Source organism: Podarcis muralis, chromosome 3 (assembly GCF_964188315.1).
Source record: "Podarcis muralis chromosome 3, rPodMur119.hap1.1, whole genome shotgun sequence".
Lineage (NCBI taxonomy): Eukaryota > Metazoa > Chordata > Lepidosauria > Squamata > Lacertidae > Podarcis > Podarcis muralis.
In genome coordinates, this window is record NC_135657.1 from 84,273,059 (window position 1) to 84,290,407 (window position 17,349).

Sequence of the window (17,349 nt, forward strand, 5' to 3'; positions counted from 1 at the left end):
AATGATTCAGAGTGTAAGGAAGCTATGCAAAATATCAGATGCGATTGATTTCTCTATTTATCCTCAATGTGCAAAAAAAACCCAAAAACCTTAATTAACTCTGGTGTCACTTTGTTTATACAAACAGAAAGAAGGCCTGGTCAAATTGACATCATGCCATGTATTATTACACAATATTATATTACACTTTTAAATTGGGAAGGTCAAGTTCATCAAGACGTAAGTAAGAACTCAAGAGAAAAGAATGTACTGCATAAGTTATTAACACACTACTAGCCCAACAAATCAAAGTACAGAAAAGTAAAAATTCAATTAGAAAAACAAGCAAGAATATTAATTACATAGCCGTTTTAAATTATGTTCAACATGAACAACATTGGATTTTACTAGTTTGCAAAATTAAGAGTCTTTGAGCTACCTAAGGATGGTACATGCAGTTACTTCCTGCAGCCTGCATTCCTTACCATTAACAGCAGCCTCTTTTGTATCTGTACTCCAATTTACACTGCTACCCCTGTATTCAATGGGGCTTTCTCTCTTATGTGATTAGGAACACTGCCCAAAATGTTGCAAATGTATTGAGTATGTTTACCGATTTTGGTGTGCTCTGTGATGCAGGAGTAAAAAAAATCTATAGAAGAAGAAGAAGCAGCAGCAGCAGCAGCATTCCTAAAGTTGTGAAACAGTTTTATTTACACACACAAAATGAGAATTACAAATTAAAGCACTTCTTGGACTAAAAATAAATAAAACATTCCACCTACTTCTACCATGTGAACAGAACACATTTCCCACCAAAACAGCAGCATATAATGCTTACAAATACCATAAGGTTTTGTTTTTTAAAGAAAAGTTGTGAAGATAAACACACTTTGTCCTAAGGTAATTCATTACATACTGAGGGGTCCAGGGGAGGATTTATATACTGAAGCATCAGACAAAAAAAACAAAAAACCTGAAACTTGGGTGTGCACATAGTCACCAGGGAGAAATTGAAAAGCCCCAGTGCACCATGGGGTCAGGGAGGGTCCACAAGGCTCTTTGAATCTCATTTGTAGACTCTTTAGTTATTTTTTTGTGGCTAGGTATGCAGCAGCCCTTGCACCTTGTAGAGTACTAGTCTTTGCTGAGTTTCCCGATCTCTGACTCCTCCCACAAGGGTCCAATGGCCCATCAAAGTAGGACCTCAAGGGCTGAGGTGCAAGGGCTGCCCCACATAATGGACACGCAGAAGCACTTCCTGTTTTTATACAGCGCAGCTGGACCTTGCTGTTGGCACTGCAACAACAGGCGAACCAGCCCCCCTGTTGTACTACTACACCTCTTGGTGTGTAGAATTTTTTGCTCTCAAGCCAATTAATGCAAATTTGATAAAAACAAAACACGGTTCTCTTGCATGTTTCATTTAAAACATTTGTAGATTGCTTCTCTATAATATCAAAGCAGTTTACAGCAAACAAGCAACAGAATAATAAAGCCACTTAAATATCAATCGAAAACAGTTTGCACTCCCAACCCCCACCCCAACCTCCAGACCCAGCCAATAAAATAAAACCATCCAAACGCTCACTGGTGAAAAATGGTTTTACCCTGTTTCGTTTTGAAGAAAAAAACACACACCCAATGAAAGATGGCGATTTCCTAACATACTCAGAGGGGAGGTCCGAAAGTTTACACCTATCATTATAAAAGGGCCCGATCCCATCTGTCGCAGTGCTAGAACCATGAGCACTGCCAGTTGCACTCATCTAATCTTGCCTGGTGTGTGTGTACAAAACGGGAGAAGGTAACGAGTATATGGCCACATAGAACTTGAAAGATTTAAGAAAAATCTTGGAAACAAATAGGTAAACAAAGTCTGGAAACAAGCATCCGGATGAAATGGTCTTGACACAGGTTGAATATAGGATTGCATCACTTCCTGGCTAAACCTTATATATCTGCTTTATTAAATAATATCTTCTGTGCACTGGTATCTCTAACATGGGCTCACTTGTTCTTTTGCGAGTCACTACCTCACGCAGGATTAACCTGAAGGGTGGATAAGAGGGATGCTATTTTATACATAGAGAACCCTGCATCATGAAGGAACACTAAGAACATTTAAGTAAGAAGGTGTTTTTAATTTCAAAGGGGGTTGCAGAGAGGGTGAATGGTGTGGTACACATTTCATGAATGCCTCCTCAAATAACAGTCTCCAACATCACAGAATTGGTGCCAGTCTCACCCTCGTTCTAAATGCCAGGAGGCATCTGTTGAACAGTAAATCCAAGGACAAAACTGGAATTTTATACATGCTTTTTACAGGATAAACCGGAATAAACTCATAGCTATACTCTTTGTGGATGTGAAGCTTCCAGCTTTGAAAGAAAATCTGGCATCGGCACCAACACTCCAGTACAAGTCCCATCCCCACTTCCAAGCCTGCAGAAGTACCACTGATCAGCCATCACTGAAACATTTGTAAGATGAATCCAGGTAAGAGGGAGGTCTAAAACCAAAAGGTACTGCTCATATTTTGTTTCTGTATAAACACACATTTGGAGGGGGGAGGCCAGCAAAGATATGCTAGTGCAGCCTTTCCGAAGCTGGTGCTCTTCAGATGTTTTGAACTACAACTCCTATCAGTCCTAGTCAGCATAGCTGTGCTGATGCTAAGAGTAGCTGTTGTCCCAAACATCTGGAAGGAACCAGTATGGGGAAGGCTGTGCCAGTGTCTCCCAGCACAGAGGCATGAAAGCTCTGAAGAAGCTACTTTTCTTACTGAAAAGGCATTTGAAGGGTAGTATATAAATCTAAAAAACAAAAGCCCTCTGTCCTCAAATGTCTTTCCAACTGGACTGAGATGCGGAAAGGTTTGCCTTAAATGCACTGGAAAGCTATTTGTGAGCACACTTTTCACTCTGGATTCATCAAGGCTCTGGTTGGTTTAAGATAAGAAAGGAGGAAATGAAGCCCTTACAATTATGAGCCCCTCCTTCAAAACAGTCTTTCGGTACCCACTGAGGAGGTTGAGAAGCTGCACAGATAACAATTTTAGCAGACACCTTCAAAAATACTCTTTACTATTTAGTAAAAGATGTCCAAGCTATCTGGGGTGAAAGAGAAGTTTGGTCTTTTGTATGGACTAACCCTTACTAGAACAGGCTGTGTGTATTGAAGAAGCATATTCCTTCGTTCTGGCAGAGTCTTCTTAATCCATCCTGCTTCAGAGTTCTCCCTCACGTCCCATGGAAGAAATCTTAAGTTTTCTGGAGAGGGGGAATAAGCAACCATGTGCATAGAAGCGGGTAAAGAGTTACCTGGATCAGGTGCACGATTAAGAATTTTTTCTTCCCTGGGTGTTCCCTGCATACCCCCAGTAGCTAGAAGTGAGGATGTAGGCATGATTTTTTGGGAAACTTGGGGAAGAACAAAGAATGAAAGCTGCTATCTCCCCTTTTGCACAGAGGACTTTTCAAATCCCACCAGAATTTCAAGGAAGAAAAGGTCAATCTCAAAATATTGCTTCTGCTTTAGAAGCTGAGTGGGCAGTCATCAACTTTGTCTCGGCAGTGCTTAAGCCTTTTCTGACCTTATACTCCTTTATCAGCAGAAGTGGGTCTCTCAGGCAAAATAAACATTGGCAAAATGCTGTGTCCTGATTTTTAAACTTGTGCAGCTGCATGGGAGGAAAGAAGGGAGAAGAGGCACCAAGGGAAGATGCCGTCACAAACTATATATGAGTATTTTGGAACAAGGGGTGCTGGTGTGCAAATCTTACTAATAGTTGTTTTTAATGTAAAAGGTGATTTGCTAGCTTTTTTTCTTCTCAGCAGCAACACTGGAGAAGTATACGCCATCAGTGGGGGAACTGAGGCCGAGAGAACATAGGTAAAGGTAAAGGGACCTCTGACCATTAGGTCCAGTCGAGACCGACTCTGGGGTTGCGGCACTCATCTCGCTTTATTGGCCGAGGGAGCCGGCATACAGCTTCTGGGTCATGTGGCCAGCATGACTAAGCTGCTTCTGGCGAACCAGAGCAGCGCACGGAAACACCGTTTACCTTCCCGCCGGAGCGGTACCTATTTATCTACTTGCACTTTGACATGCTTTTGAACTAGGTTGGCAGGAGAAGGGACCGAACAACGGGAGCTCACCCCGTCGCGGGGATTCGAACCACCAACCTTCTGATCAGCAAGCCCTAGGCTCTGTGGTTTCACTCACAGCGCTACACGGTTGCTGTCAATGTGAGAGTCATGGGAGAGGTAGGACTTGAACCTGGGTCTCCAGATGGTGGTGATGCTGAATGTACATCCTAAATGAACCTGCTTTTGTTGTTCAAGCAATGGCAAACATTGAAAAGTTTAGCATACCAAGTGATTATCATTAAGAAAACATTCCTTGGACGTCCTTGGAACCCTAGCTGCCAAATAACTAAGGTTAAAAAATGTATATTATAATAAGATGAGGGGGGGGAGGATAACTGAAATGAATAGTTTCCACAAAGAGAGCAAAGCTTAGCATAGGAGTTCTCGGGCTTGAGGATTCTGCAGTTGTTTTTAAGCTTAATACACAGTTCTGAAAAGTGCAAACAGTTAAGAAGTGTCAAATGAAAGAGAGCATAACCCCTTGGTGGCCAAGCACTGGGCCCAGCGTCAAGATCTTCTTTTCCTTGTCCAGTTTCATACAAGTTAACTGAGACACTTTAGTCTATGCTCGAGTCTCCTCTTTGTTCGATCCTCCTGGGTTTTTATCCTTAACTACACTGTCTTGCAGATCTGTTGATATATTAGTTGAATCGCTTTTACAGTCACGGCAATCTTTTTCTACCAGTTCTGCATTTCTGCAGTCTTGATTAAGGTTTTCATCATTTTTGCCTTTATGTTTTTTAAGATGGCAAACGTTCTCCTTCTGGTTCGAAGGATTAGCAGTTTCTTCCAGTATGGAGTTCTGACAATCAGCATTGCTATTCTTTTCACCAATGCTTTGCTTAACAACCTCAGGGCTGGCGTGTTTCCTGCTCCGGTCACAATCGTCATCCTTTTTAGCATGTTCTGCCCTTTTTTCATTGGTTGCTTTGCCGCTTGAGTTACAAACCACGGGCACATTCTTGCATTCTCTCCCACTTTTATGTTTAGAAACGTAACCGCTGCGGAGGGAAACCGGCGATGCCAGCTTTTTACTCGGCTTGCTTCCTTCCAACTTCTGCTTCCTCGGCGGCCCCCATATGAAGTGGTCAGAGGGTGTGTAGTGCTGCTGGGCAAACCGCAGGAGTTTCCTCCTCTCTCTCCGGTCTCTAATAGTATATACAAAATATTCCAAAGCGCTTTGCTTAATGTTGGAGATGGTGTCTTCCACAAGAGCTTCGTGAAGAATGAATTTTACAAGAGGAGGTTTGAAACTCTCGTACCCAAGTTCGCCAAGACTCTTCAGAATACGGGTGATCCTCAAGTAGTTATGCTGGGACCTGTGAAAAGGGAAAAAATATCATCTGAATTCAAAATGACAGGAAGCAAAGCGGGGGATTATTTTTCTTTGCCGGGGGATGGGGCGCGGGGGGAAGAGGATAGAAAAATAATCAGTACCTGACACCTTGACAAAAAGGATTACCAATCCAATGTGGATCTTTCAGAGACAATTCAGATGGAATGGCAACTACCAAGTGAAAGGTCTTTCAATACCAGCTAAACTAGAATTGCCTTTTCATACTACATAAGAACATAAAAAGGAAGACGAATATGCTAGATCAGGCCAGTGGACCATGGGAAGCCTGCAAGCACAACAGCATTCTGCTCATCTGCAATTTCCAGCAACTAGTATTCAGAGATATGATGCCTATGATAGTAGAGATACAGTACTACTTGGGCGCCACCTGATGACTACAGCTATTAGTTGGGGTTGGGGTTTTTTTACAATTAAGTGGTGTATAAAATTCATGAAATAAGTAAATAAATGAAATCAGTATTCACTGACACATCTAAAGACATATGCAAACAGAAATAGTTGCTGATAGACACACAGATGCAAAAACTCTTGACAAAGAATTCACGCTCCTCTCAGGAACAAAGGCAGTATGGAACCGAATCTCATCCCTATGTATGGTGGAGAAAACCATATACCTCCTTCCGACCAGCTGAGCCTGTTCTGCCTTTGAGATCACGTAAAATCTCAATGCACCACATATGTGCACTTACAACCTGGAAATCAAGCACACTTTTATGCAAGTACTGTTCAAATGTTATGCCCTTATATTGACATCTGGGGGTTGGAGAATCTTGATTGCCACATGTGCCTTCCTCTTTCTCCCAGCCTTTTGCGGTGGAGGTGGATGTAATTCAGAACCACCTGGTTTCTCTTGCAAAGAGATAGGAATTGTATATTGTCATGCTTGTTAGAAGACTGAATGATGTTAAGATTTTATGGTGCTTTTATGATGTATTTTTTATTGCTGCAACCCACCCTGGAACAGCTTGGCAACAAAGAGCAGGATATAAAATGTTGCAAATAAATAAAATGGGGAGTAGTGCAAATAGAGGATTTTCTCTACTGCAAGACATCACTTACTCATTTAAGTGCTGGAATCGTTCTTGCCAATTAGATGCTCGTGCAACATTTCCGGTTTTATCAATTAATTTTATTCCAAAAAACTCCAGCATCATTTTGTAAGCCAACAGGAATCTTCTAATTGCTTCTTTTGTTTTTTTGAATTCCTGCAACACGTTTTCAAAAAGAAGGTACAAACAACAACAAAATTAGAGATATAGAATAATTTTACCCTTAATCATCAAGCAGCAAAGTTATATTGTGAATTATTAGCTTTACCTCAATTTCATATGTTGTTAATTCCTTTGCATAGAAATTCAGTCCTTGCTCTCTTAATGGAAAAAGCCTATATTATTAAAGACACACAGATTTGTTGCGGATTAAGCGAGTTTAGACAAATTTATATAAATGTATTATAAAAGCAATGAAAAGAAAACAATTACCAACCACTGTATGTAAGTGTGATTGTGTTCCAACTTTTCATAATCTCCTTTCCACTTATTTAGGACTTCTTCAATATAAACACCTATAAATACAAATGCATGAGCAAATCCAAACATCAAATACAACAATCTGTATATAATATCATGCATCTAAAAATGCTGTGGCATAGAACACAAAAATGTATTTTGCAGACAAATATACTGTCTCTAATTATTTGAAAATATTAACATTGTCCTTCTAACCCCAGAGAAGACACCAGGCACTATATAGGGCCAAGGATCTACAAATGCACTTGCCAGCTTGTTACTGGGGAGTACATATTTTGCTTTGACATGAGCACATCAACAAGGCAACCCTTTGCTCTTCCTTCCTTTGCTGGAGGAGTGTGAGAGCTCTGTAATGAGAAAGGTCGGAGCTGTCCTTGATGCTGAGGTTTAGCACAATGGGAATAAATGCCTGACCTCCTCAACTCTGGAAAAGGAGAGGTGCTCACCTCTGCAGTTCTTTATTTCAAGTTCAGCATAATGTTAGAACATCCTGCCCATTCCCTCAGAGGAAGTTGGTAAGTGCCATGGCAAGGAACTGTTTGAACTAGCTGCTAAGGCCAGTCTATGTTTTTTGACCTATGCTCAGTGCCACAATGTTATTAATATAAATTATCTGTCTGCCAAGAGCAATTTGCTCTCCCTACCACAACAGCCAACCATGCTATAAGTAGTGTGGCTCAGCCCACTCCCCACCAACCTTGTGACTTTACTTAAAACTACTTCCCCAAACAAATGTGTTGGTGGTGGGGAATGGCAATATTCTATAAATTGCTAACTCTTAAGTAAAACCAATGCCCACTGGACATGATCCACTTAACCCAGTAGCCAAGGTTTCTAAAAAATACATAGTCTGTTCACAATAGTGCAACACAATAACACCAAAGTTCAAATGCACCAAAGAAATACTGGTTTTATTAATCTGGCACCAACATATATAACATAACCTGGGGGGTTTGTTTCACTTGAAGAGCACAATGGTGATGCCACTAATAATTTTTCTAGAGCTTTTCAAGTTATGCTTAATAAATTTGAAAGTTCAAGGCATCATGATCCAGATTAATAGGAAACCCGCAAGAGATCTCCTTTTCTTGGAGTAAACCGAAAGTAGTGGAAATTTTGCACCATTTGAGGTTGGAGCAGAAAACCAAAATCAGGCTGCTGCAGCAGCTCACAAACAGGTTAGGGGTAGTATATTTGAACTTCACAAATATGAGCTTCTGTTAATTGACTAAAATGAAATCCCATGCCTTAAACTGCCATCACATGCACACTTTCCTGGGAGAATGCCTCACTGATCTCAGTATGCCTTATTTCCAAGTAAACATGCATAGGATAGGGCTACAAAACTGCTGAAGCCAAACCTGACACTGAATTGGTTTTGATCTTTTGATTTACAAAGGCCTTGGATATAAAAGAATGAAACAAACACTGTGACAATGCCCATGGATTACTTACCATCAGGTTTAAAGGGAATTTTATTCTTGTAAAAACGGAGGTTGCACAAATCATTCTGATACCGCAGATCTTTAAAGTTCTGCTGAGCAGAGAGATGGGGGGAAAACAACAAAGCATGATCAGACAAATATATCTATAGGAAATAGACTGAAGATAAGCCGTCATGAGTATGACAGATAAGAATCTGACCAAATGAAAGTCAAGCCAGATCTTGATGGTGGGACAAGTGTCTCTCAGCTTAGTTCTATGATTGGGAAAACAGGTTTTTATTCAATGCAGAGTAGCCATAAGTGGTTTCAGCTTGGGCAAAGGGGATGGATGGCCTGTGGGGGTGGGGAGAAGGATTGGATAGCTGTTCAGGGGTATCCAGTGTGGTGCCCTTCAGATGTTTTGGACTACAAGTCCCATTAGCTGCAGCCAGCATGGGCACTTGTCAGGAATGATGAGAGTTGTAGTCCAACAACATCTATAGGGCACCACATTGGTTAACTCTAGTTTAATCGCTTCTGTGCCAGCCATCTGTCCCCAGCAACTCTTCATTGTGCAACTCTTCACTTGTGCTGCTTTCCTTAAAAACTTGTAGGAAACCAGCCCTGGAATTACATGTAATGCGTAATCTTTCCCTTAAGCTAAGGGCAGGTAATTCAAGGTTATTCAAGGCAGGTTATTCAAGAGAAATGAGCAGGTCAAGAGGAGGTGGATGAGAGACACTAATAATTCAGATTCATGAATTGATTATATAATAGCATATACGACATAGTAGAACTATTCCATATAGAAAGATAAGCTTTCAAGTCTTTGCTAATCAACAAAAATTGAACTATAATATAACACAGTTAAAATATCTAATATTGTTCAAAGGAAGGGTAGTGTGGCAATTATATAGTGAGCAACTTGGGTGGCAATTCTATACCCACCTACCTGAGAGTAAGCCCCTCTGAACTCAGTTCGACCTCAGTCCGAGTAGACATATACAGGATTACACTGTTAGTTTTCTCAGAAGTACATCCCAGCGAGTTAAAGGACACTCTCAAATTAGTGTATTTAGGATTGTCACATTACAGGGGTTAACTCATGAAACATGCTATAACATGTATCTGACTTTATATTTTCCCCATTGTTTTCCTGTCATTTTTCTAGCTCAGCTTCTCAGGGTCCCACATCTCATGTAATTGGTGCTAAAGTTTATTCTATCAATGTATGAGAATTTCTGTTCATTTCCTGGTACATTTTTGCCCATAGAATGGCCTTTGGCTGCCATCTTTTCTTCTGGGGAGCAGGTTACATTGAACGCAGTGGGACATACTTCTGAGCAAACATGTACAGAACCGCGCTTGTTATGCTCTCTCTTGAATGCCCTGATAGGAGAGTGTTTGTGGCAATAATTTGCAAATGCAGATATATGTGCTATCAAGACCATCTTTTCTGGTACAAAACCTAGGACATTGTGTCCACTGTCTAGCACAGGCATAGGCAAACTCGGCCCTCCAAATGTTTTGGGACTACAACTCCCATCATCCCTAGCTAACAGGACCAGTCGTCAGGGATGATGAGAGTTGTAGTCCCAAAACATCTGGAGGGCTGAGTCTGCCGATGCCTAGTCTAGCAAAAGTCTCTGTTACCAGTAGGTACAGTATATGAAATCAAACATACTTGTCTTCTAGTAGAAGCAGCCAACAGTGGCAGCCATGGGGTTTTCTAGGATTAGTCACCCACCCACCTGCATATATTTTCATAGACTTATGTGATGGAGTTCTGTAGATTTGAAACACTCCGCTGGAACTGCAAAATTACTTTAGGGACTTTAAAAATTTGCCACGCCTCTATCTTGGTGAAGATCTGAATACTGCAAAATTCTCTTACTGGATATTGGTGCCGATATTTGTACAAATCTCTTGCAGCGTAAAAGCTTCTCTTTGGTTTAGCTGCCACTTCAATTGCATCATCCCCCTGCAAAGAGCAGACATATTCCATGAGCATAATCTTTTTAGACTTGACTGTATATTTAGTAGTGTGGCATTCCATTTTTAAAAAATAAAAATGGGCTGCATTCATTCCAAAGGGCCACACATGCTGTTCTGTGTGCACACTGATGCTTTTCAATTCCCTCCCTCCCACATTTCCTTGCATTCCTTCCCAAAAAGCTGTTCCTGAAGTTTGGTGGAGATCCCCCCCCCCCAGCTGCAGCTGGAAGGGGAATGAGACTGCGTGTTAGTTCACACATGCATGCTCATTGCTTGATGACCGGTATCCAGGCACGACTGCCACAAGTGAATAAGTTGAGCAGTACAGATAGGCAATATGGAAGTTTTCTCATCACAGCCAGCAGCACATTGTTTTCCTGTGGAGCTTGTTCACAAGTCTGGCAGCAAGTCAAGGGCCTATTCACACAGCATAGTGACCTCATTTCTATTGCTTTGGGGACATTCAAAGTTAGTATCTGACTTGTAACTGGGCTGCTCTCATTTTCAAGCATTATTTGTTTAAGCTATGCTATTCATGTAACTGCCATGTCTTTAATTTTGGTGCTGCTACTTCTTAAAACTTTTTCCTGTAGAAAATGAAACAGCTATGTGTTAAGCTGTAGTTATGGATGGATCAGTCTATTTCCAATTTGTGTCACTCAACCATGAAGCTCACTGGGTGACCTTCAACAGTTTCTTAACCTCACTCTGAAAGATTAATGCAGAGAAGCCAACATGACAAAGGACTGGAAAACAAAACGCAGAAATTTCAAACTACCTCAACTCTTTAAACATTTGCACGCATGCACATGTGTGCACACACAAATATACATCAAACATACATATGCATGTGATTTCCTATTCCAAAGCAATTTATTGGTACTATTAGGGTTACACTCAGTGTTTTTTTTTTTATGATGGGTTTCTGGTTACTGAATATTGTCCTTCATGCATTCTACTGAATAGTTCCTGCTGTTTAAAATAAAGAAGAAGAAAGAAATAGGTTTATTTTCTCACGACCTTGAGAGACTGACTCTTCTTGCTAAAAGTTGTCTGGCACATGTGGCTAGCCAGCTGGAAGTGACCCCCGAAAGAAATAGGGTACCATTAGGACTTAAACAGATTAGGGCTTTCCTCAGAAATCTGAACTTCTGATTCCAGAATGTGATAAAGGAAGGTACCAGTGACAATGGCCATAATTTTGCCCACCTTTCAGACAGAGAATCTTGGAGGGAGGGCTTGATACACACTATGGAGCAATGGTGACATTTTTATTTTATTTTTTTGCCTACAAGTATAAATTATTCAAGCTTTCAGAAAACTTCAAGGGACTGCTGAACCAAGATCTGCATAAGTACAAGTCTGTCTAGTTTGTAAGTGCTCTGAGCTCAGTACTGCAGACCATAAAACATTCTGAGTGAGTATTTTTATAATATTAAATAACCTTGCATTAAGATTTCAAATTGCCAAAATAACCATTTATGAAAGGTTAAGAAAGAGTATGCAAATGTACACCACTTTCAGAATCTATGGTTATTTCCTATACTGAATAATAAGACTTGCACTCTAGCTGGTGTTTGGCTTAAAATTGCACATTAAAGAATAATAGGCACCCTCAGTGTGTCAACCATTGATAATTCCATTAGTCACAGTTTTGTTATATGTTAAATCTTAACATAAGATATAATTTAACAAACTCCACTCAAATAATAAATATTTTTCCATAGATTTAGGGGTTTTGTAGCCAAACCTATAACCAAGGAAAAACAGAAACATTGTTGTATCTGCCCAGCCACTAGAATAACCCATTATTTGCCTTCTACTGGTGTTCTTTTCTATCTTTCAAAACACTTTAAAAAAAGAGAACAATACATCTTCACATTGTTACCAACCAGAATTTGATATGGGCTAATGTTTTTACTTGCTCCACGGTTCATTTTTAATATTTGGATAAAACCTGGAACTCAAGTTACAGGATTATCCCCTCTTCTTATGTGTAAGAGACAGCCTCTCTGGAGTTAATAACTTTTCTTGACTTAGTATCTCTGAATAATGACAACTTGCACCGACCCCATCCCATCTAGTCAATGTGCTGCATGTGTAAGAACTGCTTATGGATCCAAGCAACATAATTCCACTACTTTATGAATGGATAAAGGACATTTACTGGAACAGGGCGTGGGGGGGGGGGCAAGGGAGAAGGAGTGGCAAATTTGTCAGAAGTAACTTTTGACTGAATGAGCCAAACGGGTTGTATTCAACTAACTTTTACTCAGAGTAAACCTATTGAAATTAATTACTAATACTAACTTAGGTTCATTCATTTCAATGGGTTTACTCTGAGGAACAGTGGAATACAAAGTCCCACAGAGCCTTAATTATCCTAGATAGTTTCCATTACTTTTCATTTTACAGGTGTCCAGTGATGGACTATTCAAACTCAAAGCCTTTATCATAATGCTGGGGTGGGGAGGTGCATTACCTCTAATGGGACTGGTGTTGGTAAAGGGGAATATGCAACTGAAAAGAGGCAAATGGCAACAGCAGTGCATGGGGACTTTACTGCACGCACATCAAAGCAGCAAAAAAAACCACTCTTCTTTTCTTGGCAAAAGCCACAAAAACAAATGCAGACTCTACATTATATTTTGAAGACTGTATACTGCTTCCAACATTTCCACGTTTATTAAACAAACCTACCAATGCTTACTTGGGGGTTTGTACTTTGGCGCTGTGGGTTAAACCGCTGAGCCTCTTGGGCTTCCCAATCAGAAGGTCGGTGGTTCGAATCCCCGCAATGGGGTGAGCTCCTGTTGCTCAGTCCCTGCTCCTGCCAACCTAGCAGTTTGAAAGCACGTCAAAGTGCAAGTAGATAAATAGGTACCGCTCCGGCGGGAAGGTAAATGGTGTTTCCGTGTGCTGCTCTGGTTCGCCAGAAGCGGCTTAGTCATGCTGGCCACATGACCCGGAAGCTGTACGCCGGCTCCCTCGGCCAATAAAGCGAGATAAGCGCTGCAACCCCAGAGTCGGCTACGACTGGACCTAATGGTCAGGGGTCCCTTTACCCAGTGCTTTTCCCCCCGGGGGGTAGTCAAGGGTACATAGTACCAGCACCTTTTTTATGCTGTTAAAAAGTGTAGCACTTACTGTAACAACTTCATGGTGAGTACCGGCACCTATTTTTCTAGGGAAATAAAGCACTGTTTGTACCATTGATTTCAGTAGGATTTACTTTTGAGTAGATGTGCATAGGACTGTGATGTAAGATCCCTATTGGAATGCAGTCAGAAAATAAAACACAGATCCATACCTTTTGTACTGTGCAAATATACATATGGGAATACTGAATGGCAAAACTGCCTAAAAAGTGCCCCACTTATCACATGAGCCAGGCTAATATGTGGAGATACAGTTTCAATAATAATAATTCTCTACAGAGATGAAAGCATGAGGTGGAAACATAAGGACAGTGGTCTTCAGTTTAATGTTTGTTAAGAGACAGAAAATAATTCCATGGAGGTAATGATTGAAAATAGAGTCCACGTTGCATTCAGGGTAAGAGTATTTTTTTAAAAAAGTAAAAAGCTGAGAATATGATCTAGCCTAGAGTTGAATAAGGAGGAGGCAAGTAACTCTCTTTTCTTTGAATAATCTCCTTATTTCTTGGGTTTATGAGTTCTTTTGGTCCTGCACAGTGATGTGTTGTCTAATACGTGCAATCATAGCTGTAGTTACACTCAGCCAGAATGTCAAATAAGCCCTGTTCTGAAACTGCATTTTGTCACCACATGTGCTACTGTAATTTCTATCCCCTGAACAGGCAGGCATGTGATGGGGGGATGATTATGCCAAGGAAACAGAGAAGATTAGAACTACTTTGACCTTCTACATTTTAAAGCCACCAGAATCTTTTTCTAAAAGAGAAGATATAAAGCTCTGCTGAACAGCTTGCCAGAGGGAAAATGAATAAATCCCCCACCCCACCGTTCCTCCTTGCTACGCATGTCACAGGAAGGAAAACAAAAATCAGGCTGGATCAGCAAGCTGGTAACAAAATACAGCAAACCTGCCAGGCCAGAGTGCTTCGCTTCCTTGGTCTTCTTTCCTTTGATTGCCACACACCTCAAATCCATATTTAGCTTCTTCTTTTTTAACCCTACTAAGAATATTATGATGATGATAATAACAACAACAACAACAAGGATGATGCAGCCACAGCTTGGCTCCTGAGTCACACTGCATGCGGGGGGGGGGGGAGGAAAAAAGGAGAAATGGAGAAAGCTGAAAGTAGAAATGTATATTTATCTCTGTCTCTCTCTCACACACACACGCGCGCGCGCACACACGCACCCCAAGCGTTTGCAACCATGGTCTCCAAAAGTCCCCTGCTGCTGCATTCCGAGACTCTGGCGCACACCTGCCTCTGAACAGACACACAACCTTGGAGAGGCACCAGCACTGGCAGGGGGGCAGAGGCAATGGCGCTGAGGGGGGAGGGCTCCAGACACCGCCCCCCAAATAGCCCCCTGGAGAAGTTTGCAGCGTCCCAAGTTACCTGCTCGGTGCTGGCGGCCTCCGCTTCGTCGTGCCTCCCTCCCTCTTGATCCTCGCCTTCCTCCTCCTCCTCCTCCTCCTCTTCCTCGTCGTCGTCCTCGTCTTCCTCGAGCTCCTCTTCTTCAGGCTCCTCAGCAACCCCTTCTCTGGGCTCGGCGTCTTCCGGCCGGCAGCTTGCCGCAGGGAGCGGTTCCCCCTGCTGCTGCTGTTCGTCCTCAGCTGGGTCGCCGCCGCCGCCGCCGCCTCCTTCTTCTCCGCCCCCCAGCCCCTCGAGTGGCGTCCCTTCTTCCCCTCCGGAGTCCTGGAGCTCGGGCTCGGAGTCCGTCTCCCAGGTAGAGTCGCAGTCCTCCACCGTGGTGGGCTCCTTGAAGCTGACCCCGCTCAGCAAACTGCCCATTGGGAGAGGCAACGCAGGAGCCTCTCTCTCCCGCCCGGGGAGGACGGGGGAGGGAGCGCGCGCCCAGGGGAAAGAGGGGAAGGTCGGTCGGTCCGTAGGTAGGTTCCGCGAGCAGGCTAGGAATGCCGCTGCCGCTGCCGCCGCCACCACCTCTGCTGCTGCGGCTGCGGCTGGGGCATGGTTGGCAGCGCCGGGAGGCCGCAGGCAACGCGAAGGAGGCTGGCGAAAAAGACGACGACGAGGAAGACGGAGGCAGGCGCAAGCGGCTGAAGCGGCAGCAGGCGATGCTCTGCTCCTCCTCAGCCAGTCTCTCTCTCACCCACCCACCCCCAGCCCACAAACACGCGCCGTGGGGAGGAGGAGCCGAGCGTTTGGGATTTCCACAGGAAATAGTTGAGCCCGCCCAGCGCCCCCTGAGCGGCGGCGGCGGCGGCGGCAGTAGCAGAGCGCAGCTGCCGCGCAAAAGAGGAACCTGGAGCGGACGGAGCGCTTCTCCGTGGCGGGGAAGGGGCGCCTTACGCAACCAGAACTTTCTATAGAGACGCGCGCGGGCGCGCGCTTAGTTTTATCCGGGAGCATTCCAAGGCGCGAGGAAAACCGCGCGAGGGAGACGGTGCCCCGGGACCCAGGAGTCCCCTTGCGGACGGTGGTGGCTTTGTTACCTCCGCTCTAGGTACAGGTGACTTGCGGGCGGCAATGGGCACCTACCTCTGCCACACGGAGAAGTGTACAGGGAGCTTCCTTATGTCGAGTCCATTTACCTCACTAGTGTCTGTTCTGGCTGGCAGCAGCTCCCCAGGCCCAGACCTCACTTGGAGATGCAAGGGATTGCACCCGGCCCTATGTGGGGAGCTCAGCTTTGGCGGAGAGAGGCGCAAGAACATGGAGATTGGGGGGGGGGAGGGGGCTAATGTTTGCCTATTTCTGCTTAGCAGAACTCCTGCACCTTCCCTCTCAAGTAGAAACTGAACAGGTGCATCCATGCAACAAAGAGATCATTGGCCTGTTGGATGTCTTGCTGTGTAGCTATGAAATCACAAGAAAGTGGTCTTCTTTCTACACTTCATTGGAATCTACCTTATACAGTGGTACCTCTGGATGTGAAAGGGATCCATTCCGGAGCCCCGTTCGCATCCAGAGTAGAACGCAACCCACGTCTGTGCGTATCGCAATTCACCACTTCTGCACATGTGTGTGACGTCATTTTGAGCGGCGTGAGCTGCGAAACCCAGAAGTAACGCGTTCCGTTACTTCCGGGTCACCACGGAGCATAACCTGAAAACGCTCAACCTGAAGCATATTTAACCCGAGGTATAATTGTACAAAGTCTGACAATTGGCCCAGCTTTCTTTGGCAATCGCTTGTAGTTGAGTAAGATTGCCTTCCATGAATATGGCCTTAACTCTGTGTCTGTAGGTGACTGTGGAGGCCAATTCTGGATCCGCACATCCTTCTGCAGTGGGGACATAGTTTCCAGGTGGGAGTTGATCACAGCGAGGGTTTGCCAAACGTGCCTTCCTCTAAGCTCTCCTTTGCATCCTGAGTTTGTGCTTCTTCGAAGTCCATGATGCCTTTGGTAGAGGCTGTTCTCCAAATGAAGCTCTCTCAGGCCAGTGTTTCCCAGTTGTCAGTGTTTATACTACTACTATTATTTTTTTAGATTTGCCTTGAGAATATCTTTAAACCAGCAAGCTCAGTACTGTCAACACTGACTCTGAAGAGGCTGTGCAGAATTTTAGGTAGGGGTCTCTCTCAGCCCTGCAATCCTACTTTTATCCTGCAACAGAAGGAGGAGAGGACTACTATTTATCAACCCGACAGGTTGACAGGGAATCCCTTTTCACCATAAGTCTCCATGTCTTTTATCAGAGGTCTTACCTTTTGATATAAATCTTATATCACTTGATATAAAGTTTGTATATACACACATACATACATATATAATGACAAATTTTGTTTTAAG

At 43.2% G+C, this 17,349-nt stretch overlaps 1 protein-coding gene and 1 long non-coding RNA gene across 21 annotated transcripts in view; one reads left to right on the plus strand and one right to left on the minus strand.

Moving 5' to 3' along the window:
- Positions 1–6,979, plus strand: part of LOC144327293 (uncharacterized) — a 66,799-nt gene extending 59,820 nt beyond the window's left edge. For 12 of the 19 annotated variants that reach the window (XR_013392325.1, XR_013392334.1, XR_013392324.1 and 9 more), the window contains one exon: positions 2,308–3,420. This is a non-coding gene — a long non-coding RNA (uncharacterized LOC144327293). Of the gene's footprint in view, positions 1–127; positions 3,421–3,815 lie in introns of those variants that run through there. The other 7 variants (XR_013392323.1, XR_013392322.1, XR_013392321.1 and 4 more) reach the window with 7 other exon arrangements.
- OGFRL1 (opioid growth factor receptor like 1) lies at positions 671–15,721 on the minus strand. Of its 2 annotated transcripts, none has more exons than XM_028722691.2 (7): positions 14,991–15,721; positions 10,335–10,421; positions 8,472–8,550; positions 6,973–7,051; positions 6,805–6,871; positions 6,547–6,692; positions 671–5,449 (listed from the first exon to the last, which is right to left on the minus strand). In XM_028722691.2, exons 1-7 carry the CDS (start codon positions 15,384–15,386, stop codon positions 4,693–4,695), a joined length of 1,611 nt encoding a protein of 536 aa, XP_028578524.2. In that variant the 5' UTR covers positions 15,387–15,721; the 3' UTR covers positions 671–4,692. The 2 variants fall into 2 exon arrangements, with proteins under 2 accessions (XP_028578524.2, XP_028578523.2); XM_028722690.2 differs by having other exon boundaries at positions 8,472–8,553.
- Between the last annotated feature and the right edge of the window lie 1,628 nt (positions 15,722–17,349).

Bases quoted from the DNA above. Each gene is read 5' to 3' on its own strand.
- OGFRL1 (XM_028722690.2), bottom strand. From the start codon at position 15,386: ATGGGCAGTTTGCTGAGCGGGGTCAGCTTCAAGGAGCCCACCACGGTG. The intron at 8,554-10,334 runs GTAAGAGAATTT...CTCTCTGCTCAG, and splicing joins AATATCGGCACCAATATCCA to CAGAACTTTAAAGATCTGCG. The intron at 6,693-6,804 runs GTAAAGCTAATA...AACGTGTTGCAG, and splicing joins TAACAACATATGAAATTGAG to GAATTCAAAAAAACAAAAGA.